Source organism: Schistocerca nitens, chromosome 2 (genome assembly GCF_023898315.1).
Source record: "Schistocerca nitens isolate TAMUIC-IGC-003100 chromosome 2, iqSchNite1.1, whole genome shotgun sequence".
In the NCBI taxonomy this organism is placed as follows: Eukaryota; Metazoa; Arthropoda; class Insecta; order Orthoptera; family Acrididae; genus Schistocerca; species Schistocerca nitens.
In genome coordinates, this window is record NC_064615.1 from 638,513,877 (window position 1) to 638,536,537 (window position 22,661).

Sequence of the window (22,661 nt, forward strand, 5' to 3'; positions counted from 1 at the left end):
GTACACTTGAAAAAAGAGACAGCATTGGTCGTATATTTTTTACTATAGCAAAATCGATTTTCTGTCACTGAGTGACCATCTTCAGTGCTATATTGTATAACTTAAATTGGAATGCACTGTTGTCACTAAGCTTACGGCAATCACATAGATTCTATGTGATTGCCGTAAGCTTAGTAACAACAGTGCATTCCAATTTAAGTTATACAATATAGCACTGAAGATGGTCACTCAGTGACAGAAAATCGATTTTGCAATAGTAAAAAATATACGACCAATGCTGTCTCTTTTTTCAAGTATTACTAGATAGTTCTCTGAAATACAATGCATGCGTGGTTTTTCGTACAGTTATTGCCTGGATTTACATAGGATTGATCGTGAAGTACCATTTGTTCCGTCAGGTGAAGAAGTTGTTGACATTGAGTTGAAAGACTCTTTGGGATGAATGCCGAATGAAATGGACGTCAAGGAATGTAGTGTTCCCAGTATACTGAAGTAGGTACACAGGATGGGATATCACTTGTTTACTGACAAAGGTTATATGATCACTATCGTGAAGTCCTACACTGATGAGTAAGAGAATCATCCCTTATCAGGATTCACCTATGGCCAGCTGACTGACACGTGTCTATTTCGGCGTAGATACGATACTGATCTTCAGTACTTGAAGCTTCGTAAACACTTCACGTCTGTTCCCAAGATCTTCTATCTAAGTGATTTGGGGAGACCATATATATGTCCACGGGTGTGGGGCAGTGTGTCCATCCCAAAATGAAAGTCCTGCTCGTGTGTCTGATGTTCGTAGCGGCAGCCGTCCAGGTGAGATCGCCTGTAGAAGTACAGATTCCACTGTACGCTAAAAGCGCTTATTACTTCTCTAAAAAATGTTCAAACAAACGCACACATATGATGGTAGTACTCATAGTCTGTTCTACTCTTAACTGTTTTGCGCTTCCTTCTCAGCCCCAGTTAAACTGCAAGCGATCGGGTGCATGTGGTTTCTCGCATTTATTTACACTATAGATAATATTACATCAATCATTACATCAGAAAAATTTCTTTCAAAATTTCTCATGTAGTAAAAGCATCGATTTTCCTCTCAAGTTCGATGTTTCTTGCCAGCACAATAGTTAGTTTAGAGGTTTAACACTTAACTATGACCGAGCGAGGTGGCGCAGTGGTTAGACACTGGACTCGCATTCGGGAGGACGACGGTTCAATCCCGCGTCCGGCCATCCTGATTTAGGTTTTCCGTGATTTCCCTAAATCGCTCCAGGCAAATGCCGGGATGGTTCCTTTCAAAGGGCACGGCCGACTTCCTTCCCTAATCCGATGAGACCGATGACCTCGCTGTCTGGTCTCCTTCCCCAACACAACCAACCAACTTAACTATGGACTAGTAGCATGGTCAGTCTTTCCTTAGGCTCTGTCTTTGCCAACAATTGTACCGTGAAAACCGTTAGAAATGGTAAACGACTCATATTTCATTTTATACACTCCAACATAAAAAACGCACCACGAAGGGACTGTCGGAATGGGACGGAAATCGATATATGTATAGACAAACAAACCACTACAATTTCATCGAGCGAGGTGGCGCAGTGGTTAGCACACTGGTCTCGCATTCGGGAGGACGACGGTTCAATCCCGTCTCCGGCCATCCTGATTTAGGTTTTCCGTGATTTCCCTAAATCGCTTCAGGCAAATGCCGGGATGGTTCCTTTGAAAGGGCACGGCCGATTTCCTTCCCCATCCTTCCCTCCCCCGAGCCTGCGCTCCGTCTCTAATGACCTCGTTGTCGACGGGACGTTAAACACTAATCTCCTCCTCCTCCACTACAATTTCGGAGAAGTTGAATGATTTGTTCAAGAGAGAGCTCCAGAAATTGAGCAAGTCAATAACGCATTGGTCCACCTTTGACCCTAGTGCAAACAGTTATTCGGCTTGGGACTGATTCAGTAATTGGTAGAGTTGTCGGATGTCCTCCTGAAGTATATCGTGCCAAATTCTGTCCAACTCGTGCGTAAGATTATCAAAATCCAGAGCTCGTTGCCCGTAATGCTCCAGACATTGAAGAATAATCTGGACAATTCGAGCCGCGCGGTATTAGGCGAGCGGTCTAAGGCGCTGCAGTCATGGACTGTGCGACTGGTCCCGGCGCCTTAGGATAATGTAGGTTAAGTAGAGTGTAAGCTTAGGGACTGATGACCTTAGCAGTTAAGTCCCATAAGATTTCACACACATTTGAACATTTTTTTGGACAATTCGAGCTAATGATTCGGCCACTCATCGAACGTTAATGGGACGTAATAGACAGGTCATTTCGTGCACAAAATCCTGCATCGGCAACACTTTCGCAGCTATGGACGGTTATAGAGGCAGCATGGCTCAATATTTCTACAGTGTACATGCAATGACTTGTCGAATCCATGTCACGTCGAGTTGCTGCACTACACCGGGCACGTTATTAGGAGGTATCCAAATACTTTTGTCACCTCGCTTTGTAGATCTGAACTATGATTCTGAACTCTGTTGCACCCCGGGTTGTTTAAAATAATTCTGACTTTTTCATCCATATTTCTTTGAGATCATGCCACTTGCAGTCGTAACGTTTGCAATATACTGAGTTTCCGGGCGTCGACCTAAAGTCGATCTCTGTATGTTAACACTTCGTGGTTAGAGGCGGTGACCTGCCTAGTTTATGTCAGGTTACGAAACAAGGCTTTTGTTGTGTATTTAAGGTGTAAAACTAAATAGGAGCTATAGTGGTACGGTATCAATGAACATCAGTATTGCTATGCTATCTGAATATCAATGGATGATGTTGAGCTGCGGTAGTCTACGACTAGCATTTCCGTGCGATAAGTGTTACTTCAATTCATGTACGTTTTCCACAGGTTTGTTTCCTACGTAAAATCTTTGAAATTACCACGGGTAACAGAAAGCTGAATTAATGGTTCACGGTAATGAAAGGGCAGAAAAATTTCTGGTTCTGCGATAGGACTCAGATAGTTATAAACACACCTTCGGCAGATCCCACGAAAATGTGGTCTACTTGAAAAGACTGGGACGAACGGTGACATCACTTCCTTGGGTTAAGAAGCCAGATGCTAGATTACAAAGCCGAAGGAAGAGTGAATCTCATTTCGGGTCACAAATTAGTAGATATGTAGAGTAAATTGATATTATATTGCGTAGTTAGAACATTGAAGCAGTAGATGTGTAATAGAGACATATTAAGAATTAGGCTGCTCCGAAATTCCTTAATGCTATGAACAATGGACTGAACAAAACAATTTAGCAGAGAAATGCAGTATGTAAATAATCAAGGGCTGGAAGACGAAAATAATTGCATTCGCGTCCGAAGCGAATAACCGTTCATAAAAGATTAAGTATCCACCTCAATAGTCGAGGTCGCTGACGCACGCCGTTGCTGAGGCAATCGACTCAGAATTATCCGGTTCGAAATTCGTGTTGCGGGAGAAATTTTTGTCGCCAGCAAGGGGAGGAGCGGTGGTGTCGTAAAGTTCCTCATCGCCAGGCTTTGTTTCACGCCAACGTCCTGCATTAAGTTCCAAACCTCTCCGCACTGTCTCATGGACTGAAGGCATCTTACACTGTATGATGGTGATCCACTCTTCAGGTGGAAACGCTAAGCCCAGCGATCCATTTAGTGCTAGTCGAGAATAGTTGCCTATGTCAGGACTGCCCAACCCGCAAAAAGCAGGCCTCATGCGGCCGAAAGGAAATATCAGTGCGGTCCAAGAAGTGAGCATCTAGCCTGGAACCGATAAAAGAAAAAAAGAAAACTAAAACGAGATCGATGAAATTACTTTTAGGTAAAGTTAGGAAAACTGATTATTTTCAACCTGAAACTAACGCCACACGATGCTGTTCTCTCACTGGTCCACCCAATTCTTAATGCTGCCGCCCATGCTATACTTCAACCCCCGGAGTCTCGTTTTTATAACCGGCCAATCCGTCAGACGCTCTGGTCTGTTATCTTACTGATACTTCAGTTGCAACTGCGAAACTAGAGATTCAGACACTCGTAATGAATTAATTTATGGAAATACAAGGGAACAATTCTGGTAAAGAAATTTTTTCACAGTAGTTCTGATCACGACAAGTCGTGTAAGTTAAAAATCTTCCTGTGGATTGCAATTACTGCGAATGTTTGCTATCTAACAGTAGACCTAGCGTAATTCTGTAATTACCGTAAGTTAAATGTGACATACTTCTAGGATTTGTAATTACTTATGTATAAAATTATTAACGAACTCTCATATATAAATAGTGAAATTAATTGCATCTTCCTTTTCTTTTTCTTTAGAATTAAGAATCATAAAGTAACATTCTTTTCCCCCGTACTCTAATGTGGATCAGGTAAGCTAAAGGGTTGCACACCCCTTGGCTGTTTATTGGCAGAGGTTTCACCTTCTCCCTTGTCTGATCATCATACAACTCAGACGTGATATACGCAGATTGCGTCATCTGTATTCAACAGACACACTTAAAACTTTCTTAAGCTGCGTGGAAAGTGATCATTGTGCGTAGAAGGGAAAAAGTTTCCGTTTTGGCGGCTGAATAATCACAAATAAATCCAAACGATTAATGCCAGTTTGGATCAAAAATAAATCGACGGAACTGAAAAGCAATAACAGCAGGAAAATATGACGCCGAGTAAAATAAGATCAAAAGTAAAAATGTTTTTTGACTGGAAACATCTTTTTAACGCTATTAAATATAATAATCACAACTGAAGTTGAAGGCGTTTGAGTGAGAAGGTCAGAACTGTTCTCCTATTCAAGTATGATGAAGATTAGTTCAGCATCTTAATTTGTCAGGAACTCCATTATGTCCGCTGCACGCCACTTCATCGTACTTATGGAAACTTTACAAGGGAAGCTGTGACTTCACCTCGTATGTTTTTGAGACATTACTTTATATCAGGCAGCGCTCGTCTCATCTTTGGTTTGTTTCGTTTCATGTACATCGACGGAAGAAGTGGCGTCAAATGGGAAGTTAGTTAGTCTCGTGTTGTAATGATGTGGAATGAGTCCGTTTACAGGCAAGTATACGTGGTTAGTGTTAACATTAATGAACACATTATTATTTTAGTCCTGCTCATGCAACAACACTTACACTACTGGCCATTAAAATCGCTACATCATGAAGATGACGTGCTACAGACGCGAAATTTAACCGACAGGAAGAAGATGCTGTGATGTGCAAATGATTAGCTTTTCAGAGCATTCACGCAAGGTTGGAGCCGGTGGCGACACCTACAACGTGCTGACATGAGGAAACTTTCCAACCGATTTCTCATACACAAACACCAGTTGACGGCCGTTGCCTGCTGAAACGTTGTTGTAATGCCTCGTGTAAGGAGGAGAAATGCGCACCATCACGTTTCCGACTTTGATAAAGGTCGGATTGTAGACTATCGCGATTGCGATTTATCGTATCGTGACATTGCTGCTCGCGTTGATCGAGACCCAATGACTGTTAGCAGAATATGGAATCGGTGGGTTCAGGAGGGTAATACGGAACGCCGTGCTGGATCCCAACGGCCTCGTATCACTAGCAGCCGAGATGTCAGGCATCTTATCCGCATGGCTGTAACGGATCGTGCAGCCACGTCTCGATCCCTGTGTCAACAGATGGGGACGTTTGCAAGACAACAACCATCTGCACAAACAGTTCGACGACGTTTGCAGCAGCATGGACTATCAGCTCGGAGGCCATGGCTGCGGTTACCCTTGACGTTGAATCACAGACACGAGCGCCTGCGATGGTGTACTCAACGACGAATCTGGGTACACGAATGGCAAAACTTCATTTTTTCGGATGAATCCAGTTTCTGTTTACAGCATCATGAAGGTCACAGCCGTGTTTGACGACATCGCGGTGAACGCACATTGGAAGCGTGTATTCGTCATCGCCATACTGGCGTATCACCCGGCGTGATGATACGGGGTGCCATTGGTTACACGTCTCGGTCACCTCTTGTTCGCATTGACGGCACTTTGAACAGTGGACGTTACATTTAAGATGTGTTACGACCTGTGGCTCTACCCTTCATTCAATCCCTGCGAAACCCTTCATTTCAGCGGGATAATGCACGACCGCATGTTGCAGGTCCTGTACGGGCCTTTCTGGATACAGAAAATGCTCGACTGCTGCCCTGGCCAGCACATTCTTCACATCTCTCATCAATTGAAAACGTCTGGTCAATGGTGGCCGAGCAACTGGCTCGTCACAATACGCCAGTCACTACTCTTGATGAACTGTGGTATCGTGTTGAAGCTGCGCGGGCAGCTGTACCTGTACACGCCATCCAAGCTCTGTTTGACTCAATGCCCAGGCGTATCAAGGCCGTTATTACGGCCAGAGGTGGTTGTTCTGGGTACTGATTTCTCAGGATCTATGCACCCAAATTGCGTGAAAATGTAATCACACGTCAGTTCCAGTATAATATACTTGTCCCATGAATACCCGTTTATCATCTTCATTTCTTCTTGCTGTAGCAATTTTAAAGGCCAGTAGTGTAGAACATATAAACGATTCTTGTATTGTAATGATGTGGAATGAGTCAGTTTACAGGACATGTATACATGATTAGTGTTAACATTAATGAACACATTATTATTTTAGTCCGGCTCATGCAACTAGACTTAATTTTTTAGCACGAGGCGGCCGAACAACACTAGACTGGAACTGGCGGCCATTAATGCTACACGGTCCATTGAGTTTTGTGTGTGTGGATGTGTGTGTTGTACAGGCAGTGCCAGCCCGCGGCCTGCCGCGACTGCCGGAGAGGCGCTCTGACGTAAGGGCGCTGAAGCCAAAGGGCGCGCTGCTCCAGCCAAGACAGCACAGCGAGAAAGGTTAGTTGCAGCTCTTTACCGCTTATCTTAGAACCTTTGTACAGTTTCCGTGAAAATCGATAGCAAATCTGCACGTCCACGGTACAGAAATGTTCTGGTTAGCAGCATTGCTGGCTGTGTAAAGCTATTCGTTATCGATGACGCAGTTGTTTACAGGGATTGTTTACAGGGGCGTTGTCGGTCATTAGAATCACTAAATCTTCATTTTCATCTAATCTGTACTCCAGAAGCCACCTTATAGGGTACAGCAGAGATTGCGTCTAGTGCCACTACCATTCCACCCTCCATTCTCGAATGATGCGAGGGAAGAACGACTGTTGTTAAACTTCCGTATCACCTCCAATTTCGCGGATTTTCTGGTCGTGGTCCTTTGCAAGATGTACTTGGGACAAACTAATATGTGGCCACACACGTCATGGAACGAAAGCTCTTGGAAAGTCATTACCAACTGTCTCCCTGATGCACAACATCTCTGTTGTAGTGTCTGCCATTAGAGTTGGTTGCGCTCTCGCGCTTACTAAACGATCTCGTGACGAAACGCGTCGCTCTTCTTTGGATCTCTCTTTTATTAAGACCTCTTCTGTTAATATAAACTGTGAGGGTCCCTTACTGAGGACCAACGCTCTTAAATCGGTGTAACGAGCGTTTTGTAAACCCCTTCTTCTGTAGATTCCTCCAATGTGCTATTCTTACTACTACACAAATCCGGATTGTTATTCCCAGATACATTACGGTTGTTGCTACTTCCGTGGCCGGCCGGAGTGGCCGAGCGTTTCTAGGCGCTACAGTCTGGAACCGCGCTACCGCTACGGTCGCAGGTTCGAATCCTGCCTCGGGCATGGATGTGTGTGATGTCCTTAGGTTAGTTAGGTTTAGGTAGTTCTAAGTTCTAGGGGACTGATGACCTCAGAAGTTAAGTCCCATAGTGCTCAGAGCCCTTTGAACCATTTTACTACTTCCGGTGTTTTATCGACAATAGTGCAACTGAACATTAATCTATCGTTTCCTCGACTTATGCGCTATTTGTTAGATTTATTCCCGTTCGGGATCAATTCCAGTCTCTGCACCAATTACTGATCCTATGAATGTCTTCCTGCATTTCGCCAGTCTTGTAACTTTGTAACTTCCCTACAGGCAACAGCATCGTCCTCTAAAAGCCTCACGGACCTTTCGATCTTATTCACTTGACATTTCACACACAGGGTGTACCAAAAAACTACCGACAAGCTTTAGGGACAGGTTCCCTACAGTAAAACAACAAAAAATTTGCGATCTGAAATGCATACCTTAAGGGCTATGAGCATTTGTTCATCATCCATACTATGAAACAGATCTCTTCTACTGCAAGGACTTTACTTTCCACATTATTAGAGGAGGTAGTATGAAGCAAACGAAGAAAAAAAAGTCCAGTAAACGTTGGTCTAAAATGCATGCTTTTAAGAGTTCTGAGCACTTGTTCATCTTCGCTAGTGTGATACAGTGGTGTGTGTACTGCAAGACCTTCGGTACACATACCATCAGATTATTTGACTTGTCGCTCTAACGAAGTAGGCGAGTGTCAGCAATATGTCTCGTGGTCTTATTGTGGCGTGTTTATCTTCTGCCGTTAGATCAGACGATAGAAATGCCACTTGCACGTTTAGAGTAGCAGATTGACGGTGACCAACTTTAAACAGAACTTGATTAATTTTCACACACATTTATTAAAATAATAAAAAAACATAGACGTTACGTAACTTGATTCTGGATGCTGTTTACAATTGACAATCTGAAGTTCCTTTGGTCTTGGTACGTTAATCTTATTCTCACATATCTCTGATACTTGACAAAGTGTCTATACATGTCTCTTCATGGCTATGTACAGGAATATGATAATCTTATTAGGCGCAGACTGAAACTTGACTGCAGACTAATGCAGACTGATGCAGATTGACTAATCGGAGGTCTGTACACTCGTTATAATACCTCGAGCGTTCATGTATCACTGCGCGAGTGTGATCCGCGAAGAGAAAAGGTTCTACGTTAGCAGCAATATCATTGGCTGCGTTACACATTAATACGCGGATCGGCGGAAGCAGAATTTGGTCCGTTTTTATGGCAGCGCCATCTCGTAGAGCGGAGACGGACGAGCGCTGCGCCTGCGCTGTTGTGCTTAGCGGGGCGCGCTCTAGTGGGAAAGTTGTGTACTACGCGGAACTATGTACACAACAGATACACATCTCTTCTTCTCAACAAGTGCTCCCAGCTCTTAAGGTGTGCACTTTAGAGGTCATGTTCACTTGCCTTTTTTTCTCGTTTTCGTGTCCCTAAAGCTTGGGACATCCTGTATATATCATAAACAGTAAAGGTGTAATAACAGTTCGTTGGGGTAACCCCTCAATTAACTTTATATACCCCCTTTTCATCTCCTGAAGAACAACATGCTGAGTTCTGTCGACAAGGAAGTCCTGAATCCAATTACAAACTTGGTATAACATTCTATAAGGTCGTACTTTTTTCATTAAACGAAGGTGCGACATTATATCGAAATCCACCTTCATGTCAAAGAGCTCTGCATCAACTTACGTATCATTGTCTACGGTGCTATGAATCTCATGGACGAACAGGGGGAGGTACGCTTCGAAAGATCTCTGATAGCTGAAACCATCAATCGACAGAGAAGATTTTTATTTCACAGAAACGTCATAATGGATAAATATAAAAAATGTTCCATCATTCCATAACTGATGTCAGTGTTTATGCGAATCCGTCTGACCGACTTATCAGAAAACGAAGGTGATTTGCCTGTTTTTAAATCGCTTCGTAACGTTCACTGATACTAGGAATGTTTAAATCGCGACCTTTAATACAACAAGTGCTCCCTGCCGCCGTTGGATACGCAGCTGCTAGCAGCAAGTCGTATACTCTTAGCTCACTTATTTGTTACATAGTTTAATTCTTAATTTCTTTGCGTGTTTTTGCGTACTTGCATAGTTTAATTCATAAATTTCGGGCGTATTATAATATTTGAGGGTTGTAGCATCGCGTTTTAGTACCTGAATAGTGTAAAATCGCGTAGTCTCCTTCTGCCGCCGAGCAGTGTGTCAGCAGTGCGCAAGTAGCATCATTACTACATTTACTAGGCAATCTTGTATTTTAATATCCTTTTAAATTTTGTGTCGAACTGTTCGTGCTCTCTGTAGATTAGTTCAGACGTTCTTTGCACAACAGTATTTAGCATGGATAGGGACTGTGACTGCTGTGTTCAGATGCGGGCTGAGTTGGCATCCCTTCACTCCCAGCTTCAGGCAGTGTTGGCTTCGGTCACACAGCTTGAGGCAGTTGCCAATGGGCATCACTGTGGGGGTCCGGACGGGGGATTGTCGGGGACGGCCAGCTCGTCCCACACAGCCCCCGATCGGACTCCGGTTGTGGCTGCCCGGGATACTGCCCACATTGAGGCTGACCCCTCACCCGTGGTAGAGTGGGAGGTCGTCTAGAGGTGTGAAATGGGGCGAAAGACATTCCGGAGGGCTGAACGGAAGGCCTCTCCAGTTTGTCTGACGAACCGATTTCAGGCTCTGTCTCAGGCTTATACTGATCTTCGGCCTGACATGGCTGCTTGTCCTGTTCCAGAGGTTGCCCCTCAGTAGGCAAGATCTGGGTGGTCGCAGAGGGTGGGCTTACTGGTAGTTGGGAGCTCCAACGTTGCACCCATCTGCAGGTGGTCGCTCATGTCGGCACCAATGATGTGTGTCGCTACGGATGCGAGGAAATCCTCTCTGGCTTCCAGCGGCTATCTGATTTGGTGAAGACTGCCTGTCTCGTTAGTGGGATGAAAGCTGAGCTCACCATCTGCAGCATCGACGACAGGACTGACTGCGGACCTTTGGTACAGAGCCAAGTGGAGGGTCTGAATTAGAGGCTGAGACAGTTCTGCGACCGTGTGGGCTGCAGATTCCTCGACTTGCGCCATAGGGTGGTGGGGTTTCGGGTTCCACTGGATAGGTCAGGAGTCCATTACACACAGCAGGCGGCTACACGGGCAGCAGGGGTTGTGTGGTTTTTTAGGTTAGATGGCCTCAGGCAAGTACAGAAAGGGCAACAGCCTCAAAGGGTGCAGGGCAAAGTATGGACATGCGGGGACCAAGCAAAAACGGTATTGTAATTGTAGTGGACTGTTAAGGCAGCCAGTCCACAGTGAAGTAGCCGAAAGGGCACGCGTCAACTCACGCCGTCTGGCGTTAAGTCTGGAACAGGATTCGTAATGAATGTGATAAAGAAAAGAACGTAGCTACTAGAACACTTAACTTTTATATTGTCCTTTGGTATACAGCATTCTGGATGATACAAGTGAGACTCTATCTTGAGGTACATGCAATGGTACAAATGGCGCCTTGCTAGGTCGTAGCCATTAACTTAGCTGAAGGCTATTCTGTCTCTCGGCAAATGAGAGAAAGGCTTCGTCAGTGTAGTCGCTAGCAACGTCGTCGTACAACTGGGGCGAGTGCTAGTACGTCTCTCGAGACCTGTCTTGTGGTGGCGCTCGGTCTGCGATCCTGACAGTGGCGACACGCGGGTCCGACATGTACTAATGGACCGCGGCCGATTTGAAGCTACCACCTAGCAAGTGTGGTGTCTGGCTGTGACACCACAGTAATTGTAATCTGTCGAATCTGCGTTGGTAAAGTACCGGAACTTCAAGCGCTGATAGAAAGCACCAAAGCTGAAACCGTTATAGGTACGGAAAACTGGCTGAAGCCAGAGATAAATTCTGCCGAAATTTTTACAAAGGCACAGACGGTGTTTAGAAAGGATAGATTGCATGCAACCGGTGGTGACGTGTTTGTCGCTGTTAGTAGTAGTTTATCCTGTAGAGAAATAAAAGTGGATAGTTCCTGTGAATAATTACGGGTGGAGGTTACACTCAACAACCGAGCTAGGTTAATAATTGGCTCCTTTTACCGACCTCCCGACTCAGCAGCATTAGTGACAGAACAACTGAGATAATTTCCTCAGCATGTTATAGTCTTAGGTGGAGATTTCAATTTACCAGATATAGATTGGGACACTCAGATGTTTAGGACGGGTGGTAGGGACAGAGCATCGAGTGAAATTATACTGAGGGCACTATCCGAAAATTACCTCGAGCAATTAAACAGAGAACCGACTCGTCGAGATAACATCTTGGACCTACTGATAACAAACAGACCCGAACTTTTCGACTCTGTAAGCGCAGAACAGGGAATCAGTGATCATAAGGCCGTTGCAGCATCCCTAAATGTGGAAGTAAATAGTATTATAAAAAAAGGGAGGCAAGTTTATCTGTTTAGCAAGAGTAATAGAAGGCAGATTTCAGACTACCTAACAGATCAAAACGAAAATTTCTGTTCCGACACTGACAATGTTGAGTGTTTATGGAAAAAGTTCAAGGCAATCGTAAAATGCGTTTTAGACAGGCACGTGCCGAGTAAAACTGTGAGGGACGGGAAAAACCCACCGTGCTTCAGCAACAAAGTTAGGAAACTACTGCGAAAGCAATGAGAGCTTCACTGCAAGTTTAAACGCAGCCAAAACCTCTCAGACAAACAGAAGCTAACGATGTCAAAGTTAGCGTAAAGAGGGCTATATGTGAAGCGTTCAGTGAATTCGAAAGTAAAATCCTATGTACCGACTTGCCAGAAAATCCTAGGAAGTTCTGGTCTTACGTTAAATCAGTAAGTGGATCGAAACAGCATATCCAGACACTCTGGGATGATGATGGCATTGAAACAGACGATGACACCTTTTTCAAAAGCTGTTTCCCAGAGGAAGACCGCACTGCAGTTCCTTCTCTAAATCACCGCACAAACGAAAAAAAAAAGGCTGACATCGAAATAAGTGTCCAAGGAATAGAGAAGCAACTGGAATCACTCAACAGAGAAAGTCCACTGGACCTGACGGGATACCAATTCGATTCTACACAGAGTACGCGAAAGAACTTGCCCCCCTTCTAACTGCCGTGTACCGCAAGTCTCTAAAGGAACGGAAGGTTCCAAATTATTGGAAAAGAGCACAGGTAGTCCCAGTTTTCAAGAAGTGTCGTCGAGCAGTTGCGCAAAACTATAGGCCTATATCTCTAACATCGATCTGTTGTAGAATTTTAGAACATGTTTTTTGCTCGCGTATCATGTCATTTCTGGAAACCCAGAATCAACTCTGTAGGAATCAACATGGATTCCGGAAACAGCAATCGTGTGAGACCCAACTCGCTTTACTTGTTCATGAGACCCAGAAAATATTAGATACAGGCTCCCAGGTAGATGCCATTTTTCTTGAGTTCCGGAAGGCGTTCGATACAGTTCCGCACTGTCGCCTGATAAACAAATTAAGAGCCTACGGAATATCAGACCAGCTGTGTGGCTGGATTGAAGAGTTTTTAGCAAACAGAACACAGCATGTTGTTCTCAATGGAGAGACGTCTACAGACGTTAAAGTAACCTCGGGCGTGCCACAGGGGAGTGTTATGGGACCATTGCTTTTCACAATATATATAAATGCCCTGGTAGATAGTGTCGGAAGTTCCATGCAGCTTTTCGCGGATGATGCTGTAGTAAACAGAGAAGTTGCAGCATTAGAAAATTGCAGCGAAATGCAGGAAGATCTGCAGCGGATAGGCACTTGGTGCAGGGAGTGGCAACTGACCCTTAACATAGACAAATGTAATGTAGTGCGAATAAATAGAAAGCAGGATCCTTTATTATATGATTATATGATAGCGGAACAAACACTAGTAGCAGTTACTTCTATAAAATATCTGGTAGTATGGGTACGGAACGATTTGAAGTGGAATGATCATATAAAATTTTTGGTAAGGCGGGTGCCAGGTTGAGATTCATTGGGAGAGTCCTTAGAAAATGTAGTCCATCAACAAAGAAGGTGGCTTACAAAACACTCGTTTGACCTATACTTGAGTATTGCTCATCAGTGTGGAATCCGTACCAGGTCGGGTTGACAGAGGAGATAGAGAAGATCCAAAGAAGAGCGGCGCGTTTCGTCACAGGGTTATTTGGTAAGCGTGATAACGTTACGGAGATGTTTAGCAAACTCAAGTGGCAGACTCTGCAAGAGAGGCGCTCTGCATCGCGGTGTAGCTTGCTATCCAGGTTTCAAGAGGGTGCGTTTCTGGATGAGGTATCGAATATATTGCTTCCTCCTATTTATACCTCCCGAGGAGATCACGAATGTAAAATTAGAGAGATTCGAGCGCACACGGAGGCTTTCCGGCAGTCGTTCTTCCCGCAAACCATACGCGAGTGGAACAGAAAATGGAGGTAATGACAGTGGCACGTAAAGTGCCCTCCGCCACACACAGTTGGGTGGCTTGAGGAGTATAAATGTAGATGTAGATGTATCACAAAACTGCCCTTTGCTTCGGGTCGCAACAATTTTTCGTCTATCGGACTCCGCTTTAGTTACGGTGTCGAGTGAGATTCAATATTGTAATGCCTGCATGTTCGAAACAAACATTATTTGAAGTGTCTTCTATACAGTCAGCTGACACTCGCTGTTCCCGCTGAGCTAGGATTGTAAAACCTGTTTAAAAAATTCTCTTTCCCTTGCAGCAGGCCGGGGCACAACCTCCTCCATCTGTACTCTGTCCAACCACCTCCACTCTCCCTTATATCTCACATTTTGTGGTAACGGCCTCGTTGCAAAGTAAAACTTGCCACAACCAAACCAGTATTCCAAATTAGCCTGAGCTGTGAACACAAAGCTTTGGCCAACAACGCTGAACGGCGACTCTCAACGTTATGGAAGAAGCCAAGTCCAAACGTAAACGAATGCGATTAAAAATAAAAGTTCCTTATTAATTATACTACTGAAATATTTCTGAAAGAAAATAGTAATTGATGTTTCGGTATCAAGCCATAACAATGACAGAATTAATCAATGGAAAGGTATTTCAGGCAGTTAAGTGTATTGTCTGGAATTACGCTGATCACAGTTACAGGTAGCTGGAAACTCCGCACAGTACTGGTCTCAGCGAGGAGATGCGAGGCTCCCTACCTGCTCTTATATTGTTTATCACTAAATTTTCAGGGAGAAACTGTCGAATGGGCACACGCAGTAATTTACAGTTATTTGAAGAGATAAAAGCAGCACTGGTTCAGATATTTTTTATAAATGATGCATTCCCAGCAAACATGGTAGATGGTGTAAAGAGAATTCTGAACCATCACCGCAGCGTTAAGATCAGTTAATAAAACGCCATTCCAGCAAGTCTTTGAAGCTGCACAGGTCGTTTCACGATGGCAGTCTCTCTTTTATGCGCGCAGCAAATGCCAGCCATCTTTACTTTCGACCGTCTAATACACGAAGCCTTGGTGTTATCACTTAATTAGCCCATAATTCTGGATTTCTCGCCTACGAGGACAGTGTCAAAGGTGCCCCGTCCTACTTCGCCCGACCGCGCCCAGTAAAGCATGCTAGCTGCAACTACTGTCCCATACCTCGTCCACACATAGTGTTTTGTAAAGCCTCCGCATCTGGCAAGATTCTGCCATCTTCTGTCTCCTAAACGACCCACTACTGCGTCTCTCCCACCACTCGTTGCCCCATCCAAGAGACACTCTCATTGGTTGCTTTTGACCCTACTTATTTACGTTAATATATTACATCTTGCATGGTTCATAACAGTGAGGAAGTTTAGCGCAAAACAGTCATTAACTATCGCCGCACTGTAGGTGAACGGAAGACACAAATCTTGGTGACAGGACCACCCTCCCGGATTTCCTGTCAAGAAGGATGTTTCACGTGCAGTATATTTTCATCCACAGTCTGCACGTGCTGCAACAATACACCACCACAGCGCGTGCGGTACCTAAACTCTTCACGCGGGCACTACACGAAAATATACTGCCAATTCGCCGCGCCGAAGGATCAGACGGTCAGCAGGGTCCACATCCGAGTACACGTAGCCGCTGCTTTTCACTTTCCTACCTCCGCACTCGGTCAGATAAATCACTCTTAGCCAGACAGGTCGCAAACACAGCCCGGAGGAAGTATGGCCAACCTAGGCGCCCATTGCCAACATAGGATCATAGCGCCGTACACAGCACAATGCTGTAACAGCCATAACGAACTTCATTATGTAACACAAAGCTTAATTTGAGTCTGGAAAAAGTCAAAGAGCGATTGCTAAACTAAACAAGCAATTTAAAACGTTTATCTAGACAAACAAGTAATTGTATTCTGTGGAATAATTTTTATTCGAGCTCGCAGCTTGTTGTTGTTGTTGTGGTCGTGGTGTTCAGTCCAAAGACTGGTTTGGTGCAGCTCTCCATGCTAGCCTAGCTTGTGAATGCCTCTTCGCCTCTGTATAATAACTACAACCTACGCCCAGTTAAACACGCTTACTGTATTCAAGCCTACGTCTCCCTCAACAACTTAACCGCACACACTTCTTTCTCAGTTAACAAATTAATTCACGCCTCAGGTAGTATCGTACCAGCCAACACTTTCTTATTGTCAGACTGTGTCACAATTATTTTCCGCTATTCGATTCAGTACCTTTTCATTAGTTATTCGATGGTTCAAATGGCTCTGAGCACTATGGGACTTAACATCTGAGGTCATCACTCCCCTAGAAATCAGAACTGCTTAAACCTAACAAACCTAAGGACATCACACACATCCATGCCCGAGGCAGGATTCGAACCTGCGACCGTAGCGGTCGCGCAGTTCCAGACTGAAGCGCCTAGAACCGCTCAGCCACATCGGCCGGCCAGTTATTCGATCTACACATTCAGTTTCATAGATTTGTCTGTAGGATCACCTTTAAAAAGCTTCTGCTCTCTTCTTGTCTGAAGTGCTTACTGTCCACGTTTAAATTCCGTACAAGACTAATGCCTTAAGAACAAAAGTCATTACTTTTGATTTTATATTGTATGTTAACAAATTTATCTCTTTCACAAACAATTTTCTTGATATTGACAGTCTGCATTTTATATCATCTCTGATTCGGCCAGCGCCAGCTATTTTGCTGAACAAGTAGCAAACTCGACTACTTTTAGTCTCTTATTTCCTAATGTAATTCTATCACCATCATTTGATTTAACTTCACTGCACTGTATCATCCTTTTTTTAAATTTTGTTTACATTGTTCCTATAAACTCTTTCCAAGATGCTATCAGTTTCAATCAACGTTATTGCAAGTCTCTGACAGAATTATGTCGTAGACAAACGGCAAAGATCTTATTTCTTCCCCTCACTTTTATTCCCTTTCCAAATTTTTCCGTGGTTACTTTCGCTGCCTGCTGAATACAGCGATTGAGTAACATTGGGGAGAGGCTACATCACTGTCTCACTCCCTTCTCAGCCACTGCTTTCATTTCATGGCGTTCGACTCTTCTAACCGTAGTCTGGTATGACCTCGCGGGTTACATTTCTGTGGAACTCAAACTGATCTTCCCGAGTTATGCTTCAACCAATTACACCATTCATTTGTTAATAAATAGGTCGAGTATTTTGCAAGTATGACTTATTGAACTGATATTCACACCTGTCAGCGCCTCTCTTCTTTAGAATTGAAATTATTACATTGTTCCTAATGTCTGGAGGTATTTCACCTGTCTCATAAGTATTGCCCACCAGGCGGATCAGTTTTGTCATGACTAGCTCCCCTGAGGTTGTCTATAATTCTGAAGGAATAGCGTCTACTACAGGGAACTTTTTTCAAGTTAGGCCTTTCAGAGCTGTGTCAAATTCTTCTCGGAATATCATATACAGGGTGAGTCACCTAACGTTACCGCTGGATATATTTCGTAAACCACATCAAATACTGACGAATCGATTCCACAGACAGAACGTGAGGAGAGGGGCTAGTGTAATTGGTTAATACAAACCATAAAAAAATGCACGGAAGTATGTTTCTTAACACAAACCTACGTTTTTTTAAATGGAACCCCGTTAGTTTTGTCAGCACATCTGAACATATAAACAAATACGTAATCAGTGCCGTTTGTTGCATTGTAAAATGTTAATTACATCCGGAGATATTGTAACCTAAAGTTGACGCTTGAGTACCACTCCTCCGCTGTTCGATCGTCTGTATCGGAGAGCACCGAATTACGTAGGGATCCAAAGGGAACGGTGATGGACCTTAGGTACAGAAGAGACTGGAACAGCACATTACGTCCGCATGCTAACACTTTTTTATTGGTCTTTTTCACTGACGCACATGAGGGGTGAGGTACACGTACACAAGTAGTTTCCGTTTTCAATTACGGAGTGGAATAGAGTGTGTCCCGTCATGTCAGGCCAATAGATGTTCAATGTGGTGGCCATCTTTTGCTGCACACAATTGCAATCTCTGGCGTGATGAATGTCGTACACGCCGCAGTACATCTGGTGTAATGTCGCCGCAGGCTGCCACAATACGTTGTTTCATATCCTCTGGGGTTGGCACATCACGGTACGCATTCTCCTTTAACGTACCCCACAGAAAGAAGTCCAGAGGTGTAAGATCAGGAGAACGGGCTGGCCAATTTATGCGTCCTCCACGTCCTATGAAACGCCCGTCGAACGTGTACCTCACCCCTCATGGTAATGTACATGTGCGTCAGTGAAAAAGACCAATAATAAGGTGTTAGCATGTGGACGTAATGTGCTGTTCCAGTCTCTTCTGTACCTAAGGTCCATCACCGTTCCCTTTGGATCCCTACGTAATTCGGTGCTCTCCGATAGACACGATCGAACAGCGTCAACTTTAGGTTACAATATCTCCGGATGTAATTAACATTTTACGATGCAACAAACGGCACTGATTACGTATTTGTTTATATGTTCAGATGTGCTAACAAAACTAACGGGTTTCCATTTAAAAAAGCGTAGCTTTGTGTTAAAAAACATACATCCGTGCATTTTTTTATGGTTCGTATTAACCAATTACACTAGCCCCTCTCCCCACGTTCGGTCTGTGGAATCGATTCGTCAGTATTTGATGTGGTTTACGAAATATATCCAGCGGTAATGTTAGGTGACTCACCCTGTATACCATCTCAGCTTCATTTACTTCCTCCAATCTTTCTGTATTATAGTCCTCAAGTTCAATTACATTGAAATTCTATGTTCGAGAGACATATTAAGTCTCAGTATTCTATTATGATAACGAATACAAGTCAAAGCAATGAACTAAAATTTGTACGAAGCCTGGGGATACGAACCGAATCCTCTGCTCACCATGCAGATGCGCTAAGTACTGCACCACTCTGGCAGTGTTGCTAACACAGCATTGTGGACTACCTTAGTATATAATACGAACTCCAACTCAAGAGTGGAGAAGTGAACCATCAATATGGGCTGAGTCGTGAACTGGAGGGAAGCATACTAGTTAAACCCGCGAAGCGATATTAGCTACAGTGGCAGTGGTGCAATGGTCAGTGCATCTGCCTAGTGAGCAAGACACCCACGCTCGAACCTTGGCCCAGATATAAATTGCTTTGGCCTGTATTCATTCTCATAAATCTTCAAGTTTGTTTCCATTGTATAGACCCGCTACGTGTTCACATCTCAGCCTTTCCTTCTTTATTTAGTATGGGCTGCAGTCTGAACTCTCATTACTGAAACATGTGCTTCTCTTTTCTCCAAGCGTCTGTTTAATTTCCCTACACGTCGTATCTGGCTTTCACATAGTCGTGAATGCTTCTACAGCGTTGTATTTCTCGTCCAGCCATTCCTGCTTTGCTAGTTGCGTTTCCTGTCAGACTCACTTTTTACAACGGCGTTGCATGTGCTCGGGAAATATAACGCCTGTAGTTTTACCTCCCTCTCAGCCGCTTGCTGTACCAAGACAGCACGATTAAGTTGACTAATGTTACCATGCCAGATCAGTTACTCATTCATGCTGACCGGCGCCCCTGCATCTACTGTAAGACTGCTGCACCTTTTCCGGGTTCACATGTTTGTCAGGACTCTTCATAGATAATCACCCGTCCGCCCCGATAGCTGAGTAGTCAGCGTGACGGATTGCCATCCTACGGACCCGGGTTCGATTTCCGGCTTGGTCGGGGATTTTCTCCGCTCAGGGACTGGGTGTCTACATCTACATCCACATCCATACTCCGCAAGCCACCTGACGGTGTGTGGCGGAGGGTACCTTGAGTATATCGGTTCTCCCTTCCATTCCAGTCTCGTATTGTTAGTGGAAACAAAGATTGTCGGTATGCCTCTGCGTGGGCTCTAATATCTCTAATTTTATCCTCAAGATCTCTTAGCGAGATACACGTAGGAGGGAGTAATATACTGCTTGACTCCTCGGTGAAGGTATGTTCTCGAAACTTTAACAAAAGCCCGTACCGAGCTACTGAGCATCTCTCCTGCAGAGTCTTCCACTGGAGTTTATCTATCATCTCCGTAACGCTTTCGCGATTACTAAATGATCCTGTAACGAAGCCCGCTGCTCTCCGTTGGATCTTCTCTATCTCTTCTATCAACCCTATCTGGTACGGATCCCACACTGCTGGGCAGTATTCAAGCAGTGGGCGAACAAGCGTACTGTAACCTACTTCCTTTGTTTTCAGATTGCATTTCCTTAGGATTCTTCCAATGAATCTCAGTCTGGCATCTGCTTTACCGACGATCAACTTTATATGATCATTCCATTTTAAATCACTCCTAATGCGTACTCCCAGATAATTTATGGAATTAACTGCTTCCATTTGCTGACCTGCTATTTTGTAGGTAAATGATAAGGGATCTATCTTTCTATGTATTCGCAGCACATTACACTTGTCTACATTGAGATTCAATTGCCATTCCCTGCACCATGCGTCAATTCGCTGCAGATCCTCCTGCATTTCAGTACAATTTTCCATTGTTACAACCTCTCGATGTACCACAGTATCATCCGCAAAAAGCCTCAGTGAACTTCCGATGTCATCCACAAGGTCATTTATGTATATTGTGAATAGCAACGGTCCTACGACACCCCCGTGCGGGACACCTGAAATCACTCTCATTTCGGAAGCCTTCTCTCCATTGAGAATGACATGTTGTGCTGTCTTCATCATTATTTCATCCCCATCCGGCGCGCAGGTTGCCCAATGTGGCGTGGAATGTAGTAAGACCTGCACCAAGGCGGCCCGACCTACCCCGCAAGGGGCCCCCCGGCCAATGACGCCAAACGCTCATTTTCATAGATATTCCTCCGATGTGGTTGCACCTAATGTCTGGCTCATTGTATCGTGGGAACTTGTCTTTTATTTAATGTACAAAATTACTTATCTATATCTGTTCCTGAATTAAATGTTATACCCTTCATGCAAGCTCGTCTCTAAATTGCCTTGATGACCACATATTTAAGAAAGAAATACAATAATGCGCCTCTAATGTGACTCGTTCCAATCGTTACGGTGAGCCGTGAAACACTTTTCTGACATACTAGCTGCGGTAGAGAATTCGTCCTAACGTGAGATCGGAACTGGTGTGGAGCGCTGACAGCTACTTTTGTGTACCGCAGGTGAGGCCGACTCGGCGGGGAAGCAGCCGCGCATCATCTACGGCAAGCAGGCGGAGGAGGGCCAGTTCCCGTGGATGGCGGCCGTGCGGCTCGACTACGTCTCCTTCTGCGGCGGCTCGCTCATCACCCAGCAGTGCGTCCTCACAGCGGGCCACTGCGCCGACGGGTCAGTACCACGTCTGCACCTGCACCTTCAGCCCTACCTGTGTTCGGATCCCCTTCAGCAGTCTCTCACATCCACAGCTCCGGAAGACATACTCGCGTTTTTATAACCCTTTTCTCCAGGTTTGCAAGTCCTCGGTTTCATAGAAGGTAATCTGAATGGTTCCAATAACGAACTGAAATTTAGCGTCGTATTGGTGTGTTACCGTTGATCTTCAAAACAAAATAAAAGCATGTTGCTCCACTTCTATATACATCTACAGGGTGTTACAAAAAGGTCCCGCGAAATGTTCAGGAAACATTCCTCACACACAAATAAAGAAAAGATGTTGTGTGGACATGTGTCCAGAAACGCTTAATTTCCATATTAGAGCTTATTTTAGTTTCGTCAGTATGTACTGTACTTCCTCGATTCACCGCCAGTTGGTCCAATTGAAGGAAGGTAATGTCGACTTCGGTGCTTGTGTTGACATGCGACTCATTGCTCTACAGTTCTAGCATCAAGCACATCAGTATGTAGCATCAACAGGTTAGTGTTCATCACGAACGTGGTTTTGCAGTCAGTGCAATGTTTACAAATGTGGAGTTGGCATATGCCCATTTGATGTATGGATTAGCACGGGGCAATAGCCGTGGCGAAGTTGTCCCGACAGGAAGACGTTGGAAGCAATTGATCGGCGTCTTAGGGAGCACGGAACATTCCAGCCTATGACTCGCGACTGGGGAAGACCTTGAACGACGAGGACACATGCAATGGACGAGGCAATTCTTCGTGCAGTTGACGATAACCCTAATGTCAGCGTCAGAGAAGTTGCTGCTGTGCAAGATAACGTTGACCACGTCACTGTATGGAGAGTGCTACGAGAGAACCAGTTGTTTTCGTACCATGTACAGCTTGTGCAGGCACTATCAGCAGCTGATCGGCCTCCACGGGTACACTTCTGCGAATGGTTCATCCAACAATGTGTCAATCCTCATTTCAGTGCAAATGTTCTCTTTACGGATGAGGCTGCATTCCAACGTGATCAAATTGTAAATTTTCACAATCAACATGTGTGAGCTGACGAGAATCCGCACGCAATTGTGCAATCACGTCATCAACACAGATTTTCTGTGAACGTTTGGGCAGGTAT

At 44.5% G+C, this 22,661-nt stretch overlaps 1 protein-coding gene across 1 annotated transcript in view; it reads left to right on the forward strand.

Annotated features, from left to right (window-relative positions):
• The first annotated feature begins 768 nt into the window (after positions 1-768).
• Positions 769-22,661, forward strand: part of LOC126234533 (brachyurin-like) — a 48,759-nt gene continuing 26,866 nt past the window's right edge. The window contains exons 1-3 of the mRNA XM_049943229.1: positions 769-816; positions 6,782-6,887; positions 21,367-21,532. Of these exons, the coding sequence (XP_049799186.1) occupies positions 769-816; positions 6,782-6,887; positions 21,367-21,532 (320 nt within the window). The remainder of the gene's footprint in view (positions 817-6,781; positions 6,888-21,366; positions 21,533-22,661) is intronic.